At 51.0% G+C, this 21,946-nt stretch overlaps 1 protein-coding gene across 1 annotated transcript; it reads left to right on the top strand.

The window, feature by feature from the left end:
* The first annotated feature begins 2,382 nt into the window (after positions 1-2,382).
* SNX33 (sorting nexin 33) lies at positions 2,383-21,582 on the top strand. Its single transcript, XM_043985759.1, has 2 exons — positions 2,383-6,198; positions 20,002-21,582. Exons 1-2 carry the CDS (start codon positions 4,755-4,757, stop codon positions 20,253-20,255), a joined length of 1,698 nt encoding a protein of 565 aa, XP_043841694.1. The 5' UTR covers positions 2,383-4,754; the 3' UTR covers positions 20,256-21,582.
* Positions 21,583-21,946: the final 364 nt, after the last annotated feature.

Here is a 21,946-nt window from a genome sequence, read left to right on the forward strand (position 1 = left end):
ATGGAAAGTTCACAGAATTGGAAGTCAGAGGACCTGAGTTCAAATTATGCCCCTGTTACTTGCTATATTGTGACCTTGGTCGTATCAGTTAACCTCAATGGGATTTCAGTTTCCTTAACAGAAGAAAGAGGGGTTTGGACCAGATGGCTTCTAACTTCTCTTTTAGGTCTTAGTCTATGATCCTAAAGTGCAGCTCTAACCACGTCACAGACACCCCCTACCCCCAATCAATAAACTCCAGTGGCTCTCTATTACCTCCAAGATAAAATAGAAAACCCTCTATTTGACACTGAAAGCCCTTTCCATCCTGGCTCCTTCCTACCTTCTTATACTTAGCCCACTCCATATACTTTTTTGGGGGGCGGGGCAATTGGGGTTAAGTGACTTACCTAGGGTCACACAGCTAGTAAGTGTCAAGTGTCTGAGGCTAGCTTTGAACTCAGGTCCTCCTAAATCCAGGGTCGGTGCTCTATCCACTGCGCCACCTAGCTGCCCTACTCCATATACTTTGTGATCCAGTGACACTGGCTCCTAGAAATTCCCCACTTCCTCTCTGGGCTTGTCCCCCATGCCTGGAACTCCAGCCCCCCTCGACTCTGCTTCCCTGGCTTGCTTGAAGTCTCAGCTCAAGTCCCACTTTCTGCACAGAGCCTTGCCTGGCTCTCCTTCACTTTGCCTTCCCTCTATCCATCCTGTCTTATCTGTCTTGTCTGTAGCTTGTTTGCACATAATTTTTGGCACATTGTCTCCCCCATTCAACTGGGAACTCCTTGAGAGCAGAGCAGGGACTGTCTTCTGCCTTTTGCCTTTCTTTGTGTGCCCACAGCTTAGCACAGTGCCTGGCGCATAGTAGGTGAGCAATAATGCTTGTTCACTGACTTGAAAAGATCGAAAGGACGCTGGATTTGAAGCTGGCCATGCTTGCCATCAAAGGGGTCTTGGCCGTCACTAAGACCACGGAGGCCTCATTTTTCTTATTGTAAAGTGAGAGGATTGGACCGGATGACTTCTTAAGTCTGTGAAATTGTGGTACACTGGGGTAGAAGTCCGAGGCTTTGGGCTTGTTGTGGGAAAAGGTGGGGGTCCTTAGGTATTCCTCAGTAAGGAATTCAACTCTCTCAAACACAGTCCAATGAATGAAAATGGGCCTTGATTGGGAACTGGAGAAAGCAACAGAGTGGAAGGTCAAAGATGTCGCCCCTGGGGGGAAGGAGGTTTCTCTGCACAGAAGAAAGGCAAAAGCTTTTATCCTCTAGGATAGATGGGGAGACCACCCAACAACGGAAATTCCTTTGGGGATTGTGGTGGGGAAAGCTTGGATGCTTGTCATATTCCTGAGAGTTAGGGGATTTTCTTTGGAATGATGGTCCTGACCTCTCAGTTTATCTCTGTCTCCTAGCTCTGGTCAGGTAGTAGCCATGCCTAAGTGACTTTCCAGCTAAAGAATTTTATCTCCCCTGACTTCTTAGGCGTGTCTGTTCTGATATCTGCTTGGCCGATCTAAACTCTAATAGTCCCTTGATTCCTCGATATGTCTGTCCTGTTTGTTACCTGGTCATCTTTGGTTTTGCTTCTCACAGGAAAACTTCTTACTTATCCCAAGCCCCCATGTCAGGTTCAAATCCTGACCAACACTACCTTGGGCAAGTCACTTAAAATTAGGGAGATGAGGGGCAGCTAGGTGGCACAGTGGATAGTGCATTGGCCCTGGATTCAGGAGGACCTGAGTTCAAATCCGACCTCAGACACTTGACACTAGCTGTGCGACCCTGGGCAAGTCACTTAACCCCAATTGCCTTACCCCCCCCCCCCAAATTAGGGAGACGACCTCGAGGTCATCTTCCAGCTCTAAATCTATGACCCCATATTATATTACATAAAAGGAGCACTGGATTTGAATGGGGGGGAGGGGGGGACCTTGAGTGGAAATCCCAACTGCTCTTTGTGTGGTCTTGGTCAGGTCACCAGGCTTCCCAACCGTAAAATGAAAGGGTTGAGGTGGCTAGCCCTCCAGCTTTAAATACTGGCAGTGTGGTTCAGAGGACATCGAAATTCCTGCTGACACTTTACTACCCCTGGGACCCTGGGCAAGTCACTTCCCTAGCGCTTAGCACAGTGCCAGGCACACAGTAAGTGATAAATACTTGTAGCCTGCTTTTTGCTCACCTCTCCTTCAATTCGGGAGTTGGATTCGCTGGGTTCTGGGGACCCTTCCAGCTTACTCTGATTCTATTACGGGCACCTGTGATGCGGTTTCTTGCCTCTCTGTGGTTATTCCCCTCCCTTCCACCCCCTACTCTTGGAAGTCAGGAGGCAAGCCTCCGCCCCCACTCCACCCCCTCCTCCCCAGAGGCTGCCTCTAGAGGGCGCCCGGGAGGCCGGTTTGCCGGCTTTCTCCCTCTGCCTGCTCCCGACGCTTGCTCCCGAGCTGAGCAAACTTTCGGAGTTTCTCCTCGTCTTGCGTCATGGAAAAGGCTGGAGGGTGACCCGGAGAGTGGCAGGCAGGAGCCGGGCGAGCTCTCCTGGTCTAGCGGCCCAGCCCCAGACCGGTGTGGGTGCGTGGGCTGCTCCGCTGCGAGACCCTGGGGAGGCCGGGCGAACTCTCGATCACGGACTAGAGAGATCGGCCTAGAGAGCCCGGGCAGACAGACGGACACCTCCTCCGCGCCGGTAGCGCCCGCTCGAAGGGTCTCGAGCGGCCAGCTTCCCTCCCGAGGCGCCTGCAGCCGCTGAAAGTTGCGCGGGGGGGGGGGGGTGAAGAGCAGGGATCGGCTTCCCACAGGGCCCCGGGGGCCGGAGCGCCGGCCCCCTTTTCGCCACTCCCAGCCCTACGGACTCCTAGCTCCTGTTCCTCCCTCCACCTAGTAGCCTTCCCGGAGCGGGTCCCCGCGTCCCCGGCCTCTGCGAGGGAGAGAGTGCGGGCATGCTTGAGTGTGTTTGCGGCTGTGTGGCTACAAGATGGAGTGAAGGGATCCCCAGTGCCAGCCGCGCGCCCAGAGGGCTGTGAACACAGGTGGGCAGCTGAGTCGAGGCCATCCCGAAACCCCGGCGTCCAGAGCCGGAGACTGCATCCCTCTCTCCTTCCCATCCCTCGGTCCAAACGGAAGTGCCTCTGTTTTTGCTGAATTCCTCTGGCGGCTTTCTCCCCTCCGCCCTCCTTCCGAACCTCCCTCCCTTCATCCATCCTTCTCTCCCTCCCTCCCTCTCCAATCATCCCTCCCCTTCTGGACACAAGAACCCGGAATCGCATTTTTTTTTTTTAAACTAGCTTCTTGTAGTCGTTGCAAAGTTGATTGTTGAGGTGCCTCTCTGTCCTGGGAGAAGGTTTGCCGATCGCTGCCCAGCCGGGACTCGGAGAGAAGCCAACAGGATCCCACCTCTTTCCCAACTCTTCTGCCTTTTTTGAGAAATACCGCTGTTTGTGTGTGTGTGTGTGTGTGTGTGTGTGTGTGTGTGTGTGTGTGTGTGTGTGTGTTTGTGAGTGTAGAATTTGCGTTTTGTTCCCCTCCGAGCGGATTTGGGGGAGAGCTCTTGTGCCCACTTGGTGGTGGTGGGTTGACCGGTTTGTTTGTGTTTTAATGATTGATTTTATCCGGGACTTTCCTCCGCGTACTTTGGTCTGACTCCCAAGTTCCTAGTCCTTTGCTGCGAGTCAGTTTCAGGCGGGTGGAAACTGACCAAGAATTAAGCAAACAAAAGATTCCAAAAGAATCCTGCTGAGGGGTTCCTCCAGTACCTTTTTGATTCCTCTCAGCCTCCCTCCCCAGGCAGTGAGGAGGGTGTTTTTCTTTGCGGGGAGGGGGTAGGACAAGTGTTCAAGCCAAGGGTTCAGGGACCCGGAGGAACTTCCCCAAGACCCTCCTTTTTCTCTGGATCCAGGTTTGCTGCATGTTCTGTTTTGATCTGAAAGTTCACGTGAATTTTCCCGAGGTCTTGTGTAAGCCTTGGATTGTTGTTGTTTTTTTCCCCCCTGGATCTTGTTGGGAAGCAGGAGGGAGGCGTCCACTCTTGGATTTATTTCAGCCTTGTTAGGTTTTCCTTGCCCCTCTTGGGCTTTCTGGAATTTTTTTAAACCCAGTTCCTAAGAAGAGGAAAGGGAAGAAAGCAAAAAATCCTTATATCCCCCCTCACTCCAAACTTACAACCAGTGACTAGCTTTTGGAGGGAGGTGACTGTTGGTTACTTTTAATTTTAAACTTTTTTTTTTTCCTGGGGCACTGTTCTCATTTAAAGTGCATTCTTTGGCTTCTTGGCCCCTACAGTACAGTGTTGGTATCTAGGTGTGATGTTTTTTTTCTTTTGGGAGGCTTAAGGAGGAAAGAGATGTAAAATTGCAGCCCAGAGCAGGCTGTGGGAAAACAAGAGGCCAGATGGAGACTGTGAGATGAGTACCTAATGGGATGGGTGATGGTGTCCTGGCAGGACACCCTTCTCTGGCCTGTATTGTCACCTAGGACAAAACCAGAACCCCACTGGAATAGACTGTTTGAACCCCTCTCTGGGCTATGTCACTTTCCACCAAGGGGGTGAGACCGCGTGGAATGCAAGGGCCACACTCGAACTTCTGGCCTTTGTTGAGGGTAAAGGGGCAGACTCGTTGTGCATCCTGGGTGACTGTGAGTGTGTGTTTTTGGATGTGCGTGGCCCAAGACCCTATCCCTACTTAAGTTTACTTGGGGTCGGAGCTGCACCCTCTTCCTCCCTGCCTTTCCCCTAGACTTTCCTCGCCACGCCACAAAAGCCCAACCCCAGCCATGGCGCTCAAAGGCCGAGCACTTTATGACTTTCAGAGTGAGAACAAAGAGGAGATCAGTGTCTACCAGGATGAGGAGCTGGTGATCTTCAGTGAGACCTCCTTGGATGGTTGGCTGCAGGGCAAGAACAGCCGGGGGGAGACTGGACTCTTCCCCGCCTCCTATGTGGAGATCCTCCGGACTCGGGCGGACTCCAGCTACACAGACTATTCCAACAGTCCAGCCAACTCTCCCAGCAATGAGCCGTCTTTCTACGTCACCCCCGTGGCCAACACAGGCATCATCTCTCACCAGGGCAGCTTTGAGGACGACGATGAGGACTGGGATGACTGGGATGATGGGGGCACCGTGGTGGAGGAGCCGAGGGGTATGGGGCTGGGCACCAACGGGCACCCCCCTCTCAACCAGTCCTATCCAGGTGCCTATCCCAACCAGCATATTAGTTTCCGGCCTAAGCCAGCCTTAGAGCGGCAGGACAGCACTGCTTCTGGCAAGCGGGGTAGCGTGGTGGGGCGCAATCTGAACCGCTTCTCCTGTTTCGTCCGCTCAGGCGTGGAGGCCTTCATTCTGGGCGATGTGCCCATGATGGGCAAGATTGCTGAGGCCTACTACATTGAAATGGGCCCCAAAGGCCCTCAGTGGAAGGCCAGCCCGCACCCCTTTGCCTGTTCTGTGGAAGACCCCACCAAGCAGACCAAGTTTAAGGGCATCAAAAGCTACATCTCCTACAAGCTCACGCCCAGCCACGTGGGCTCACCCGTCTACCGGCGCTACAAGCACTTCGATTGGCTCTACAACCGGCTGCTGCACAAGTTCACGGTGATCTCGGTGCCCCACCTGCCTGAGAAGCAGGCCACAGGCCGCTTCGAGGAGGACTTCATTGAGAAGCGCAAGCGGAGGCTGATCCTGTGGATGGACCACATGACGAGCCACCCGGTGCTGTCCCAGTACGAAGGCTTCCAACACTTCCTCAGCTGCCTGGATGACAAGCAGTGGAAGATGGGCAAGCGGCGGGCCGAGAAGGACGAGATGGTGGGGGCCAGCTTCCTCCTCACCTTCCAGATCCCCACCGAGCACCAGGATCTGCAGGATGTGGAAGACCGGGTGGATGCCTTTAAGGCCTTCAGCAAGAAGATGGACGAGAGCGTGCTGCAGCTCACCAACGTGGCCTCGGAGCTGGTGCGCAAGCATATCGGGGGCTTCCGCAAGGAGTTCCAGAAGCTGGGCAATGCCTTCCAGGCCATCAGCTACTCCTTCCAGCTGGACCCCCCCTACAGCTCAGATGCCCTCAACAATGCCATCTCCCACACGGGCAAGACCTACGAGACTGTGGGGGAGATGTTTGCTGAGCAGCCCAAGAATGACCTCTTTCAGATGCTGGACCGCCTGTCCTTGTACCAGGGCCTGCTCTCCAACTTCCCTGACATCATTCACCTGCAGAAAGGTAAGCATCGAGGCGGGGCTCGGGGAAGCATGGAGGACAGGGGAAGCCCATTTTCTCTTTAATAATATCCCACACCTTATACCGGGCCAATATTTGGTTGTTTTCAAGGCTTTTATCTTTGGTCTCTTCATTTCATTCTTGCAGCCCCCCTGTGAGAGAGAGGATTATCATCCCCATTTGACAAATAATGAAACTGAGGCCTAGAGAGGAAAAATGACAGAAGTTAGTTATACAGCTAATCAGGAGCAGGGCCAAAATAGAACCCGTTTCCTAACTCCTAGGCCAGGCTGCCTGCCATTACACAATTTCTGCCCCTTTTTAATTTTCTCTGGGGATGCCAGTCCCCTGTGGTCAGGAATGTCGGCTGCCTGTTTTTAGAGCTAAAAGGGAAACTTAAAGAGCACTTGGTTGTCATTTTACAGATGAAGAAACTGAGGCCCAGAACGTGTTAAGTGACTTGCCCAAACTACTAAGTGATAGAGTAGGATTTGAACCCAGGTCTTCCGCTCTATCTCCAGTCATCACAATTCTTTTTTTTTTTTTTTTTTTTTGGTAAGGCAGTTGGGGTTAAGTGACTTGCCCAGGGTCACACAGCTAGTAAGTGTTAAGTGTCTGAGGCCGGATTTGAACTCAGGTCCTCCTGAATCCAGGGCCGGTGCTCTATCCACTGTGCTACCTAGCTGCCACACAATTCCTTAAAAAAAATTTTTTTTTAAACTCATTCTTTTTACCAGTGTCAATTCCCAAAGAGTAAGGGAAGGTATAGACAAGGGACAGCAAAAGGAAGTGATTCATTCCAGGGTGGGTCAGGGGCAGTGGAGACCAGAGAACCTGGTTCTCACCTGGGAGCCCTTGCCATCCTGTCCTCATCCAGCCTCTTCCTTTGCTCTTGTCTTTCTTTTCTTGACCCCTCACCTCTCCCTCGTCCTTCTCTTCCTCACCCTGGCTGAGTCATCAGCTGAACTAGGCAGGTCCCTATTGCCTGGGCAGGCAGCCATGCTGTCAGGAACCTTGGCAAGGGCCCATCACAGAGCCTCCCTGCCCAGTGCCTCCCAGTTCATAATTTCAGGGTGAGGGGACACCATTGGAAGAGCTTGATTGAGCACCAGAGAGTGAGACTTCTTTGCCTCTTGCTGGGGCTGAAAGGGGCTGCTAAGGGAATAAGGGAGGAGGATGCTGGGCTAAGGGAGGTGTGGCCATACCTGCTGCTGGAGCTGGCCCTGGGTCAACTTTGGAACTCAGAAAGGGTGCCTGGAGGGGGTTGGGCTGGGCCCACAGGGAGACAGCTGGTCCTTGGAAGGCACAGGGGCTCTCTGGGTTTGTTTTTCCCTTTCTTTGCCCCCCTCCCCTCCTCACTCCTTACCTCACTCCTCTCCCGGTTAAATTACCTCCTTTCATTTCCTTTCAAGCCTTCCTCCTCCCAGTAGAACAAAGAGCAGGTTGGAATGGGGGCTGAGGCCTTCAGGGAGGTGGGGGTGCATCTGAGTCCTGGGAGAGGGGAATAAATGTTGGTTGAATTTAATTGAGGGGAAACTGGGTGGGCCAAGTTGGCAGGGCAGGATGGAGGGTCCAACCTCAGTGTCCTGGAAGTTGGGGGTTGGGATGGAGGGCCCAATGGTTAGGTGTGGGGATTTGCCCTTTCCACCCACTAGGAGTATTATCTAGGTCAGCTTCATACTCCTTTAGCTTACATTTTTTTTAACCTATCTTCTCCTCCCTCTCCCTTTCCCTGCTTGTTCCCCTTCCTTCCCTTCTTTCCTCCTCCCCTTCCTTCTCCTCATCCTTCTTTTTCCTGGTTCTCTTTGCCCCTGTTGCCCACTTTTCACCCTCTTCTGTTGTCATCCTCCTTCATCTTCCCTTCCCTCTCCTTCCTTCTCTGTTTGTTTTTTCTTTCTTTCTTTCTTTCCTTCTTTCTTTCTTTCTTTCTTTCTTTCTTTCTTTCTTTCTTTCTTTCTTTCTTTCTTTCTTTCTTTCAGGGCAATGAGGGTTAAGTAACTTGCCCAGGGTCACACAGCTAGTAAGTGTCAAGTGTCTGAGACTGGATTTGAACTCAGGTCCTCCTGAATCCTGGGCTGGTGCTTTATCCACTGTGCCACCTAGCTGCCCCCCCTTCTCTGTTTTTTTTTAAATTGTCTTTCCTTTTGAGTGCTCCCAGGGTGGTACAGTGGAAAGGGGGCCGGATTTGTGGCTGAGAGAGCTGGGTTTCACTCCTGGCTCAGCTCCCTCTGTGACCTTGGTCAAGTCACATCCTCCCTCTCTAGGCCTGTTTCCTTGACTACAGAATAAGGGAGTGAGACTCAATGACCTGCATCCTTCCATCTCTTCCATCTTGAAACCTAGAATCCTATGATTTTTCTCCTTCCCTGTTCTCTCTCTCTTGTCCCCTCTTTTCCCTGCCCTTTTCTTTCTCATCTATTTCTTCTTTCCTCTCTCCCTCTCTCCTCTCCCCTCCTCCTTCCTTCTCTTCTGGACTTTCTTCCTTCTTCCCTCATCTCCCTCTCTTGCATTTGCTCCCTCTCCCCTCTTTGTTCCCTCTTTCCTTTCTCTTTGGCTTTTTTAATCCCCCCTTTTATTCCTCCCATTTTTCCTCCCTCTGCTTCTCCCCTCTTCTTCCTCTTCCTGTCCTCTTCTCCCCTTCATTTCTATCTCTCTCCCCCTCAAAGAATCCTTTCATGATCTAGGGAAGTTGGAATAGGATAAGATGGGAGAGGGGGCTCGGCTTCCTGCCTCCTCTTCCCTTTTCCTACTTAGGGCTCAGTGGTCCGAGGCCAGGGGTCAAGGTTTCTGATGGGTTAAGAAGAGAAGAGCCTTGGGAACCCCTTCCAGATTTGCTACCACTCATTGAGGTGGTCTTAGGCGAGGCCTGACCCCTCTGTGGGCGGAGTTTCTTAATTTGTAACATGAGTGCGGACCTAGGTGACCTCTGAGGTGATAGGGCATTGAGGTTCAATGGACACCTTCAGCTGCTGGGAAGGTGTTGAAAGAAAATAGGGTAAGAATGGGGAAGCCCAGGGCAGCTAGGTGGCACAGTGGATAGAGCACTGGCCCTGGAGTCAGGAGGACCTGAGTTCAAATCCAGCCTCAGACACTTAACACTTACTAGCTGTGTGACCCTGGGCAAGTCACTTAACCCCAATTGCCTCACCAAAAAAAAAAAAAAAAGAATGGGGAAGCCCAGAGTTTTGGAGAGGGTTACTACCCAAGTTTCAATGAAACCAGAACCTCTGGGCCCTGTGGCTGGGCTGGTGCTGGGCACAGCCCCATGGTGGACTCAGCTCCTTCCTGGGGACTGGGGAGGGGGAGGAGGGAAGGCTTCCTCCTACCCCCAAAACAGGGTCTGCCTTTGCATAGGTGCAGCCCCCTTTGGGTTGTTGGTCTCTTTCTATTCAGATGGTCAGCTGGCCAGATGTGACTGAGGAAGGGATATTGTCTCCTGGGGTGGTGGGTCCCTGGGGAGGATAGGCGGCCAGAAATGAGGCTCTGGGCAGAACTGAGCCTTACCAGGTCACACGAGATCTGGTTAGACCAGATCTCTGCAGGTTGGTATGTTCCTGTGTGGGGGAGGTTGGGGATGGGGGTGGGGGCTGGCTGAGCAGCTGCTTTCTCTCTCTCTCTCTCTCTCTCTCTCTCTCTCTCTCTCTCTCTCTCTCTCTCTCTCTCTCTTTCTCTCTCTCGGTGAGATCAGAAACCTTTCTTAGAAATCTGTTGATTGTTCTCTTCTTAGCCCTGGATCCACCTGGGTAGGCAGGGGGGTGTCTCTGGGGATCTTTGGTGCCTCTGAGTTGAGGAGACCATCTGGGGTAATGGAAAAGACGCAGGTCTTGGAGTGAGAAGGGACCCAGGTTTGAGTCCCAGCTCTGACACTAGCTATGTGACCTTGGGCAGACCAGAGGGCAGATCTCTTGGAGCCTCAGTTTCCTCATCTGGAAAGTAGTAGTAGCGGTGGTGGTGGTGGTGGTGATGATGATGATGATGATGATGATGATGATAATAATAATAATAAAGTTGTTGTAAGGAAAGTGTTTTGTAAATCAGCAAGTGTTATAGAAATTGGAGCTCTTATTATTGGCTTCCAAGGCGGATCCCCTCCCAGTCCTGTGAAGCCAAGCGGATGATTTAATAATCCACAGTAACTGGGTTCAAATGGCCGTGGAAAGAAGTCAGGTAAAAGCAAATTTCCTACCTGTGGGGGTGGCGTCTTTCAAGGTGACGTCCCAGGCCCTTCTGCTCTTCTGGCTGTCCATTGGAGCTATTGGTCACAGCCAGCTGGAGAGGGTTAGGCATACCTGGGAGCAAGGCAGGCACCAAATGATACCCTGATCTCCTTATGATTTTATTTTATTTTACTTTTTGGTGAGGCAATGGGGGTTAAGTGACTTGCCCAGGGTCACACAGCTAGTAAGTGTCAAGTGTCTGAGGCCAGGTTTGAACTCAGGTCCTCCTGAATCCAGGGCTGGTGCTCTATCTACTGCGCCACCTAGCTGCCCCTATGATTTTATTTGTGTTTTTTTTGTGTGTTTTTTTGGCAGGGCAATGGGGGTTAAGTGACTTGCCCAGGGTCACACAGCTAGCAAGTGTCAAGTGTCTGAGGTCAAATTTGAACTCAGGTCCTCTTGACTCCAGGGCCAGTGCTCTATCCACTGCGCCACCTAGCTGCCCCACTATGATTTTATGTATGTTGCTTTACTTAGCATCTTCCACAGGAGGGATCTCCCAGAGGATCATCTGTGAAAGACTAGGGGCATCTAGGCCCAGGCCACAGGGAAAAGTTCTCCTGGATGACCCAGACATCCTGACTTCCAGCTCTGGGCTCCCTCCCCTCTGGTGTTGCCTGGGGTGGTAGGGTCACTGGACTTTCTGTCTGTTGATCTTTCCCCTTAGGACCCCTTAGGTACAAAACTTTGGGCCTGTAGACATGACTAACTTAATAAGCCTTGGGGGAGAAGAGCTTCTCATTTCCGAAGCCCCATTCTCCAGGCTGAGGGAAAAAATTGGGAGGAATGAGAGATAAAAAGGCAGACAGACAGACAGAAAGGGGGAGAGAGAGATAGAGAGGGAAAGAGAAAGAGAAAAAGTGAGGGGGGAGGGAAGGAGAGAGATAGAGTAAGAACGGAAAGTTTTCTAGCTCATACCAAGCTGGCTTCTGTCTGTGGAGGCCCCTTCTCCCCAGGGGGGTTTTCTGACATCACAGGCAAGGATACACAGGTGGAGAATCCAGCCTGGCTTCTCTTGGCCCGAAGGGAAGGGTTGGGGGTGGTGATGGGGGTAGTGGTGGTGGTGGTGTAGCGGGGAGAACACCCTGTCCTATTGGCTGGATTTCCCAGGGTCCTGATTCCCTGGAAGCTTGACCCCAGTGCCAGCCTGTCCTACCTATTGTATGATTGGAGTGAGCATCTGAAAGGCAGGGGTGAGGAAGCTTTCTGTCTAGTCCTTGCCCAGCCTCAGTTTCCTTTTCTGTAAAATGAGGTTATTGGACCAGATGAAGGCTTTGATGCCCTTCCGTCTCTGACATCCTACAATTCTGCATCTGCTACAGCAGTAGCCCTGGGAAGGACTGCTTCTGTGGCCTCTGAAGAGGGTCGGGTGTGATGGGGCTCACATTGTATCCAAAAGGTCAGTAGATCAGGGCTGGTCTCTGGGAAAGATCCCAGCAGGAAAGGGAAGGGGAGGCTTCAGGAATATCCCGACCAGGCCCCCAGGCCTGACAACCACATCCAAGGACGGGTTGGGGCTTTGTTGGCCGGAGCCCACACCCTCCTTTGCCAGAGGAAGGAAACCCGGACTAGGGAGGGTGGGAGCCTTCGCAGCTATCCCAGTGACTCAGCACACTAGGGTCTGGACCTGCCTTCTGGAAGCGGAAGACTTCACTGTCTAACTTTGTCTTCTGTGCCAAGTGTCAGGCCGGGCATAGCGGCGGCCTCGACCTGCGCTGTAGCCAAGGATGGGCCTGTAGAAGTTAGCATTTGGAAGGTTAATCTTGATATTATCTAGACCATTTTACAGATAAGAAAACTAAGGTCCTGAAACTAAGATCACATAACTACTTAGCAGCAGGGCTGGGACTCATTTCAACCTGAGACCCTAGGCTAATAAGTCGGATCTCCCACCTAGAGGCAGTTGCTATGGATGCAGTGGATGGAAGGGCAGGCCTAAGGTCAGGAAGACCAGAATTCAAATCCTGTGGCACTTATAAACTGTTTGGCCCTGGGCAAATCACTTAGCTTTTGTTTGCCCCAGTTTCCTATACTGTAAAACGAAGGTAATGATAGCCAGGGTTGTGCTGATCATGAGGTGTTTGTAAAGTGCTTAGCATAGTGCCCAGCACATAGTAGGTGCTTAATAAGTGAGCTTATTTCCTTCCTTTCCACTGGACACAGTGACAGCCTAACTCCAAACTGCTGCATGTATAGAGGAAGGAGAAGCCCAGCTCCTGGATCCTACTTCCAGTTTCCTTCCCTACCCTTTGTCATCATTTTTGTTTGTTTTGTTTTTGTGAGGCAGTTGGGTTTAAGTGACTTGCCCAAGGTCACACAGCTAGTGTCAAGTGTCTGAGGTTGGATTTGAACTCAGGTCCTCCTGAATCCAGGGCCAGCACTCTATTCACTGCGCCACCCAGCTGCTCCCCTTCTGGTTACTTTTTTGCCCAGGAGATTGCTCCCTGGTCAGCCTGTTCAGTGTCTGAGTGTTTGAAGATGTTTTTAGAGGCAGCATTGGTCTAAGGGCAAGAGCATTGAATGTGGAATGAGCTGACCTGAATTCACATCCTTCCTGGGATTCCTACTATCTGTGTGACCTTGGCCAACCCACTTCACTTTTCTAGTCTCCATTTTCTTCGTGTGCAAAATGAAGGGATTAGACTAGATGTCCAAGGTTTCAGTTTTAAGTTTCATGGTCTTATGAGATCCTGGAGTCTTTGATTATTGGGTCTGGAAGGAACTGAAGCCCTAAGAGTAATCACACCTCTGCAGGTGGGCAGAGCTCTACCCTTCCATCTGGCCCCAGTGAGAGATCATGGTTGGGGCAGGCTACGTGCTGCTCTCATTGACTTGCTGCCCATTTCCTCCCTTCCCTTGCCTGTCCCATAATAAACCCAGTTCTAGATCTCCCCAATCCCTGATTTTCCCTACTCACTGCACCCCCTGAAATCTTCATTGTGGGACAGTGGAAAGACTATCAGCTCATAGATTTAGAATTAGAAGTGGGCCTTAGAGGCCCTCTGTGACTCTCTGGATGTAAGTGGAGGACATGACTTTGAATTCTGACTCTTCCACTACGTGACCTTAAGCCAGTCATTTCACCTTTTGGACTTCAGCTATAAAGTATGGGATTTGGACCAGTGATGTCCAAGATCTCTTCTGTCTCTAAATCCTTGGTCCCATGAGCCCATGATCCTGATCTCTTCCTCTTATTCTCCTTCTGTCTTCTCACGCTCACCAAATCCTGGCTTTCCCCTGAAGATGCCCTGTCTCTTGGCACTCTCTTCAAAACTGGCTCCTCTGACACAGGGCAAGGGGGAGGGAGGAGGAAGGAGACCCCTCACTCCCCCTTGCCACTTGCTGAGCTTCCATTTGCCCCAGTCCCTCACCTCTGCTCCTTTAATGTTCACTCAGGCCTGTCCAGCTCTTTGTTGGGGGTCATCTTTGGACCTTCTGGTCACTCCCCTTCCTCCCCACTAAGTGCAATTTTGGGCTTATGGTCTTCTTCTGCACCTCAACTCCCTTTGAAGTCCTCAGGCCTTCAGTTTCCTGCAGCAATTTACTCCACCTGTTTCATCTTCTGTTTTCCAGTCTCCTCAATGCTCAACCCCACATGAGTGGCCATACCTTACAGCTTCTCCTCCTTCCCCAACCACCCCTGCCTTGCCATTCCACTGGATTGCCCAAGGCACCAGAATTCCTGGTTATGGCTCTGCCAATTTCCCTGTCTCCTCATCTAGAAGAGTGATGTCAGTACAGATACACTAAAACAGAAGCTGCTCACACCCTCCTGATACTCAGCTTCTGAGTAGGACTACACATAGGCTTTTCCAAATAGATCCCAGCTTATCCTACTTATTTATTTATTTTTTTTTTGCGGGGCAATGGGGGTTAAGTGACTTGCCCAGGGTCACACAGCTAGTAAGTGTCAAGTGTCTGAGGCCGAATTTGAACTCAGGTCCTCCTGAATCCAGGGCTGGTACTTTATCCACTGCGCCACCTAGCTGTCCCTATCCTATTTATTTATTTATTTTTCAGGGCAATGGGGGTTAAGTGACTTGCCCAGGGTCACACAGCTAGTAAGTGTCAAGTGTCTGAGGTCGGATTTGAACTCAGGTCCTCCTGAATCCAGGGCCAGTGCTTTATCTACTGTGCCACCTAGCTGCCCCAATCCTATTTATTTTTAAACATGTTTTATTCATGTCTTTTGGTCACAACCACTTTCCCACTCCCTTCCAAATTGAGCCCTTTCTTTGTGTCAAAGAAAAACAATCAGAAACTTTGTTGCACAGTGTTTACACTAGTCTGTCCCCATAGGCTTCCACCTCTCTGCGGAGAGGGACAAAGTATGAGTGGTGGGAAAATTAACAAAGGACCTTATAGAAGAGATAATGAAACATATTTCCCAGTAGTGACCTTTTCATTTACTTTGTAGAAGTCATCGCGGCTATTCTCTTAGTTCCGTTATTTCACGCTCTGGCCATTCATGTAGGTCTTCTGCAACTGGGTCATCTTCATTTCTTTCTGCACAATAATTATTACATTACATTCATATTGATTGTTGTTGTTGTTCTGGTTGTGTCTGACTCTTTATGACCCCATTTGGGTTTTTTTTGGCAAAGATACTGGAGTGGTTTGCCATTTCCTTCTCCAGTTGCCATTTCCTTCTCTGTTACATTCACATATCATAATTTATTCAGCCATCCCTCAATCGATGGGTGCCTTTGAAGCAGAATACAAGGGTCCCAGTACAAGTCCTGTGCCAAGTAGAGGCTGGCTTTTGGGTTCACCTGGCTGCCTCCGCTTGGAAGATGGCCTTTTGGTATCTTACATGACACCTTTTTAGAGGGACCCTGCATTCTGGTCCTGGCTTTGTCCCTGATTCCTTCTGAAATTGGGCAGGTCCTTTCTAACTCTCTCTGCAGAAACAGTCATCTTGTATGGTCCATTCGAGGAGTATTAGGGAGCTCTGTCACTTACTCGCCACTAGATCCAAAATTCTACACTTTAAAAAAGACTTCTTTGTGTCCAACTTGTGCCTCAACCTGTGCTGGGCTGTGAGGGGGACAGGAAGAGAAGATAAAAGACTGTCCCCTGGGGAGCTCCCAGTCTGATGGGGCAGGTTGGCTGTACGTATATTGAACAGGATTCTGTGCTGATTAAGAGAGAGATCCTGATGGGCTGGTGGTCTTCTTCCCTAGAGAAATGGAGCCTTAAGCTAGGCCTGAAGGATTTGGATAGAGGGGGAAGGACACTCCTAGCAAGGGACAGATCCCAGGAAAGTGCTCAGAGCCAAAAATGAACAGGATGCTTGTGGGGTGCAGGGAAGAGACCAGGCTTCCTGGAGGAGATGGGGTGTGAGGAGGACATACAGGGCAGTGGGAGGTGAGGTCTGAGAGGGAACCAGTCTGACCGTTTGGCGGGCCTTAAGTTCGCATCTTGGGAAAGCCCCCACTGGAGGTGAACCATTGTGTCAGAAAGTGAGGGGCAGACAGGGACCTCGGTGGTAACCTTGTCCAATCTCTTCACTTTATAATTGAGGAGTCTGAGGCCCAGGGAGGTGAAAGGACTCATCCACAGTCAGAGTTGGGATCTGAACCTGGGTCCTCTGACTTCCTTGGCCACTGCTCATTCTGCTGCAACTACACAGTAACCCATGAGCACATGGTGAGAGCCAGGGATGAGGGTATGGGACACAGGAGAGGAGGGAAGTGTTGAGTTGGGGGAGAGCACAGGGGTAAAGTGGCATTAACAACTCTGGTATTCTTCAGTTTGTAACATAACCACATGAGGAAGACTGGAATATGATTCTGACCGTTTTACATATGAGGAAACAGACTCAGAGATGTTGATTCACCTGCTCAGGGGCACACAGCCAGTAAGTGTCAGGGCTCGAAGTTGAAGCCCAGGTCTCCCGACTCTCCTCCTGCTGTACCCCGCTGCCTCTCAGGGCTTGGGGGAATGGAGTCAGAGGCCAGATCTGGTGAAACTCAGGACTCCACAGTGGTTGCAGAAACAAGGAGTTGCCGGCAGGATTTTGGCCACCCACAGACACGGCCTCTCATTTCCTTGGCCTGTTTATTCTTGGGCTTTTAAGTTCGGCATCAACTCACTGTCCCTATCCTGAGTCTGCGCTTTTCATCCACCATTCAGAAGCCTCCACCAACAGGCCCCACGTATTCCTCCAACCTCCTTTCCCATGAATCCTCTATACATACCTGAGGGTCCCGTCAGGCCAGGCCTCTCTCTGTTCCCTATTCATACATTCAATCAACATTTATTTATTAAGCACCTACTATGTGCCAAGCACTGTCCTAGGCACCTAAGACACAAATACAAAAGTGAGGCCTTTCCTGCCCTCAAGGAGCTCACTTTACCAACTGTGGGAGTAAGAGAAGGGGGCAGCCCTTGTGCATTAAACTGAACCAAAGATGAGGAAGATTTCAGCAATGGAGGACTTCCTGTTGGAGTCCTCTACCAGCTCCCTTCATCACTGGAGGCTCCTTAAAGGCAGGGACAGGGGCGATTTCATTTTCGTACCCTTAGTGCCTTGAATGTAGGAGCGGCTTAGTAATTATTTATTGAATTGAATTTACAAAAGCCCCAGTTCAAGCCCTGCCACCTCCAGGAAACCTTCCTTGACCACTCCAGCTGAGCCTCACTGAGCTTCCTCTCCCTCCCTCCACACATTGGCACTTGGGGCCCAGAGTGTTGTGTTCTAATCCTCACCCCAATCCTAGCTCTAACCTTAACTTGTCATCTGCTCAAGCTTTGTCTCTCCAGTTAGACCATCAGCCTCCTGAGGACAGAGACCCGTTTTGCCTCCCCTCACTACGCTATGCCCGGAGTAGGTACTCAACAAGTCATCTTATACCAGAACTCTTAGAAGAAGACTCTGGGGTCTAAGTCAGCCCCTACCCAAACCATCCTTCTCTATATTCACAATAAGGGCTGTCCAGCCTTCACATAAAGACCGCCAGAAATGGCAAACTTGCTTTCTCATGAAGCAGCCCATTTCATTTTTAGAAAACTCTCTTTCTTAGGGAGTGAGTCCTCCTATTTGTAGAGATGGAGGGGAACACAGAGCTGGTCTAGTCTAGCTCCTTCATGATGCATGAGTCACCTCTACCATTCCCCGGGTCAATTTAGTCATCCAACCTCTGCTTGAAGACCTTCAGAGATGGGGAACTCATTATGCCCAGAGACAGCCTGTTGCTCTTTTGGACGGGTCTCTTAGGAAATGTGTCCTTTTATTGAGCTGAAATCTCTCTCTTTGTAACTTCTCTCCGCTTGTCCTCTTCCTGGCATCTGGGGCTAGGCAGAACAAATCCAGCCTTTTTTTCCACATGGCAGGCCCTCAGATACTTGACAATACCTCCCTCCTCCCCCTTCCCATTCGTCTTTTCTCTGCCTAAACATCTGTAGTTCCTTCACATGGTATCATTTCCACAACTAATTGCGTGATCATGCCCACGTTATTAAACACCTCTGAGCCTTAGCTTCCCAACCTGAAAAAGCTGCTAACCACCTGTGTTACTGACCTCACGGGGTTGTTGTGATGGTCATGTAAGACACTTCAAGTGAAGTACTTACCAAACACTAAAGCAATATGAAAATATCATTATATTATCATTATTATTATCACACAGGCCAATAGCCTCATTCTGTAAAAGAGAAAACTGAGACCTGGAATGGGAAAGTTACTCACCCTTGGTTATGTTGCTAGTAAGAGGAGATGTTCTCAAACACCATTGCAATATATGTTATAAAAATGTATTGCTCTATCACAATGACATGTTATAATGATATCTTATATAATAATATGTTATAATCAGATATTAACATCATGTATAATTTTAAGTAGTTTTCAGTCAAGTCTGACTCTTTGTGATCCCATTTACAATTCCTGCTAAAGCAGAATAGTGCGGCAGCTAGATGGTGCAGTGGATAGAGCACCGGCCCTGGATTCAGGAGGACCTGAGTTCAAATCTGCCCTCAGACACTTGACACTTACTAGCTGTGTGACCCTGGGCAAGTCACTTAATCCTCACTGCCCACAAAAAAAAAATTAAAGCAGAGTAGTGTTCAAAGTATGTATAAGAGCCTCTTCTAGGGGCAGATAGGAAAATAGACGAGAGAAGATAGCACCTCTCTGAGGAAGCTGATGCTGGGGAGAGAGTCTTCATTTTGGACCACATCTGCTTTTTCCTCTTTCTCTACCAAAGTGGATAGGCACCTTCTCTGAATCTTATAGTCTTAGAGATTTGCCTGGGCTCTACAGGGTTAAATGAAGGTCACACCATTAGTAGCATCAGGGGCAAGATTTGAATCTAGGTCCTCCCTGATTTTGAGGCCAGTTCCAAATCTACCCGGCTGTGTCCCGGGACACAGGGACAAGGGGAACGCCATGGTTGTCTTTGAATATTTGTAGGGCTGCCACATGGGCAGAGGATTAGACTCTGCTTGGCCCTGGTGGGGCAGAACAGGGAGCACAGGGCCAGACTTGGCTGAGTAGAAGGAAAAACTTAGATCTCGTCACCAGGAGAGTGGGTTCCCTTTGAGTGGAGGCCTGCAGTCAGAGCGAGTCTGGATGGCGAGCCGCTTGTTGAGAATGGCAGTGGCGTGGGGGGAATTCTCTCTCGGGTTTGAGTTGGCCTCAGTCGAGGTCTCTGAAGTTTTCCTTCCAGCTCTAGACACTCCGGGACTATTTCACAGTGTCTGCTTTGCCTCTTCAAAAGCTTCCAAATACAAGGTCTGAGCAGAAGGAAAATAAATCAACAGCTAAAACATTCCTAAGCATGATTTGGCTCAGAAAATGCTGTTTGGATCCTCTGTGGGCGCAGACAGGCTTGGCCGAGCCCGCTCTCAGCGGGATCCGAGGGCATGTCAGTGGAGTCTGTCACCCCCTCCCGACCGTGTCACTTCCGAAGAAAGCAAGCCTACCTTGGCACGACCGTGGTCTTTCTGTGTTCATGAGCCGGCTTCCGTCATTCAGGCTCACCCGAGGGGCCGGCCCATCCCAGCTAGTGTGACAGTGGTCTCAAGGAAATGAAGTTTGATCACTCTGAGGAACCTGGAAAAAGTAGAACGACTTCAGCCGCCTGTCCCCTAGGAGAAATCCGTAGGGGACCTGCTCTAGTGAATAGATAAGAATGGTTTGGAAGGAATTCTGTAGCACTTTGCTTCTATTCCTTTACTTATTTCACCTTGCTTTCTCCCTAATCTTTACTTAGTTCAATCCCAGCCATAACCGGGTGGCGGGTTAGGAAATTCTCAATTCCGTGGATTGTGAGGATGGCAAGTGTGCAGGATGAGAAGGTTGCTGAGAGACGAGTGATCTCTTAAGGTCCCTGCTAGCTCACAATCTATGATTTTGTGACCTTGAGGCACTAGCATGATGGATGAGTATGATCCCGAAGTATTTTCTGAGCCCAGCTAGGTATGCCTAGTCCTGGCTCCTGGAGATCTTCCAGAGGAGATGGAGGCCTCCTGCCCGTCTTCCCTGAGTCCCAGTCTGTTTGGGAAGATGATGCACACAGGCCAGATTCAAAGTGTCTCCTCCTCTCTCCCCTCTCCCCTCTCCCCTCTCCCCTCTGGTGGGGTCCAGGTGCCTTCGCCAAGGTCAAAGAGAGCCAGCGCATGAGCGACGAGGGCAAGATGGACCAGGATGAGGCCGATGGGATCCGCAAGCGCTGCCGCGTGGTGGGCTTTGCCCTGCAGGCCGAGATGAACCATTTCCACGAGCGCCGGGTACTGGACTTCAAGCACATGATGCAGTCCTACCTCCGGCAGCAGATTCTCTTCTACCAGCGGGTCAGCCAGCAACTGGAGCAGACCCTGCGCATGTATGACAACCTCTAACCCTGCCCCCTCTGCCTCTCCCGCTGAGCCTCTGCTGCAGTCCTCCCCCTCTCCAGCGCAAGAGCCTCTGGGGGCTTCCTGCTAGGGATGGCTGCACCCCAGTTACCCCGGCCCCTTTTGTACTGTTAACCAGTCCCTCACCCCCTCTCTTTTGTAGGTATATGTCTGAGGTTCTCACAATGACTGCCTTAATCCCTAATCAGAGCAGGGCCCATCTCTCCCCACTTTGAAAAAGGGACTGAGAGTGGGGTGACAGGGATCTGCTTTCTAGTTTTGAGTGGCCTGGCTTCCTCTTCATTGGGAGTGGGGGCAGAGGTAGATAGGGGAGGGCACCTTTGGAGACCTAAGGCCACGGTGGCCTAGAGAGAGAACCCAGGAGAGCCTAGTCCCCAGCCCTAAACCCTTCCCTGAACAAAATGACAGGATCCTGTGAATAAGGGTCATTACTAGACATTCCTGGACAGGGCTAGGGGGGAGATCCAAGCATCCCCTTCTTTCTGCTGAAAATCTTACGGCTTCCTCATGTCTTCTCCCATAACCACAGCCACTGTCTCCCTATGGCATGGATTCTGGGCATTGGCTCCCCTTTGTGATAAGGAATCTGGCCAAAGCCCAGAGGAGGGGAGAAGACCGGGGGCCAATGGGGCAGGGGACACTTCAGTCCCTACTGACAGCAGGCCCCTTGCTGGACTTTTGCCAGGGGCCCCTCATGCCCAGGTGAGGTCCTTCCTTGGTCTGACCCCATCTTTCTCCTTTCGGCCCCCCATGACTGTGAGGGCCCCTGTGAAAGGTGCCTGGAGGCTAGCCCTGTTTGACATGCTTGGTGGTTCTCTGCACCCTGGACTCGTGCTCCATAGCCATCGATAGCCCCGGCTCTTCCTCTGGAGCTGAACTTGCCTGATGTTTGTACCCACCAGCATAATAGCCCACGGGGTCAGTGCCCAGACAGCTTCAATTCCATAAGGAGTGCCTTTTGATCACCTTGCATCTCCAGCTTGGAGAGAATCTGCCAGCTGCCCCTGCCCTTGCATGGCACAGAATCTGGGACAGAAGGAAGGTGCCCAGCCCCTCTTCTCACACGCACTGTGATGCCAGCTCCTGGGCACAGATGGCTCTGGTTGTTGTTTACATCCCAGCCCACACACCCCGTAGGTTTTGGGGGGTGGAGAGGGTGGGAGGGGTGCCACTAGACTGTGGCCAGGCCACCCAGCTCAGGGGCACCTCTTAAGGCCTCAAGCAGTTCTTCTCCTGCTTCTATTTGTTCTCTCTTTTTTTTCTCAAAAGAACTTTTACAATTAAAACAGCAGAGTTAAATTTTTTTCCTTAAGTGTTTGTCCTTCTCTTCATTCCCCTCTGCTAATAGATGAACCTGTGTGGGGGGGGGGGCGGGGAGTGGGTAGCACAGTCACCTACATGGGGAGAAAGGATATTGAGAAGGGAGAGGATGGATCCTCGGAGTTGCTGTGTCAGAGGAGCCCATGGGCCTTGGGCTTGTGTGAGTGACCCAGTCCCTCCCCCCAACACAAATGAGAGGAGGGGAGGACAGGAAATATCAGAGCTAGAGGTTAAGAAACACATATGGTCGGGGCAGCTAGGTGGTGCAGTGGATAGAGCACTGGCCTTAGAGTCAGGAGGATCTGAGTTCAAATCCAGATTCCGTCACTTAACACATACTAGCTGTGTGACCCTGG

The sequence above is a fragment of the Dromiciops gliroides genome, chromosome 2 (assembly GCF_019393635.1).
Source record: "Dromiciops gliroides isolate mDroGli1 chromosome 2, mDroGli1.pri, whole genome shotgun sequence".
Lineage (NCBI taxonomy): Eukaryota > Metazoa > Chordata > Mammalia > Microbiotheria > Microbiotheriidae > Dromiciops > Dromiciops gliroides.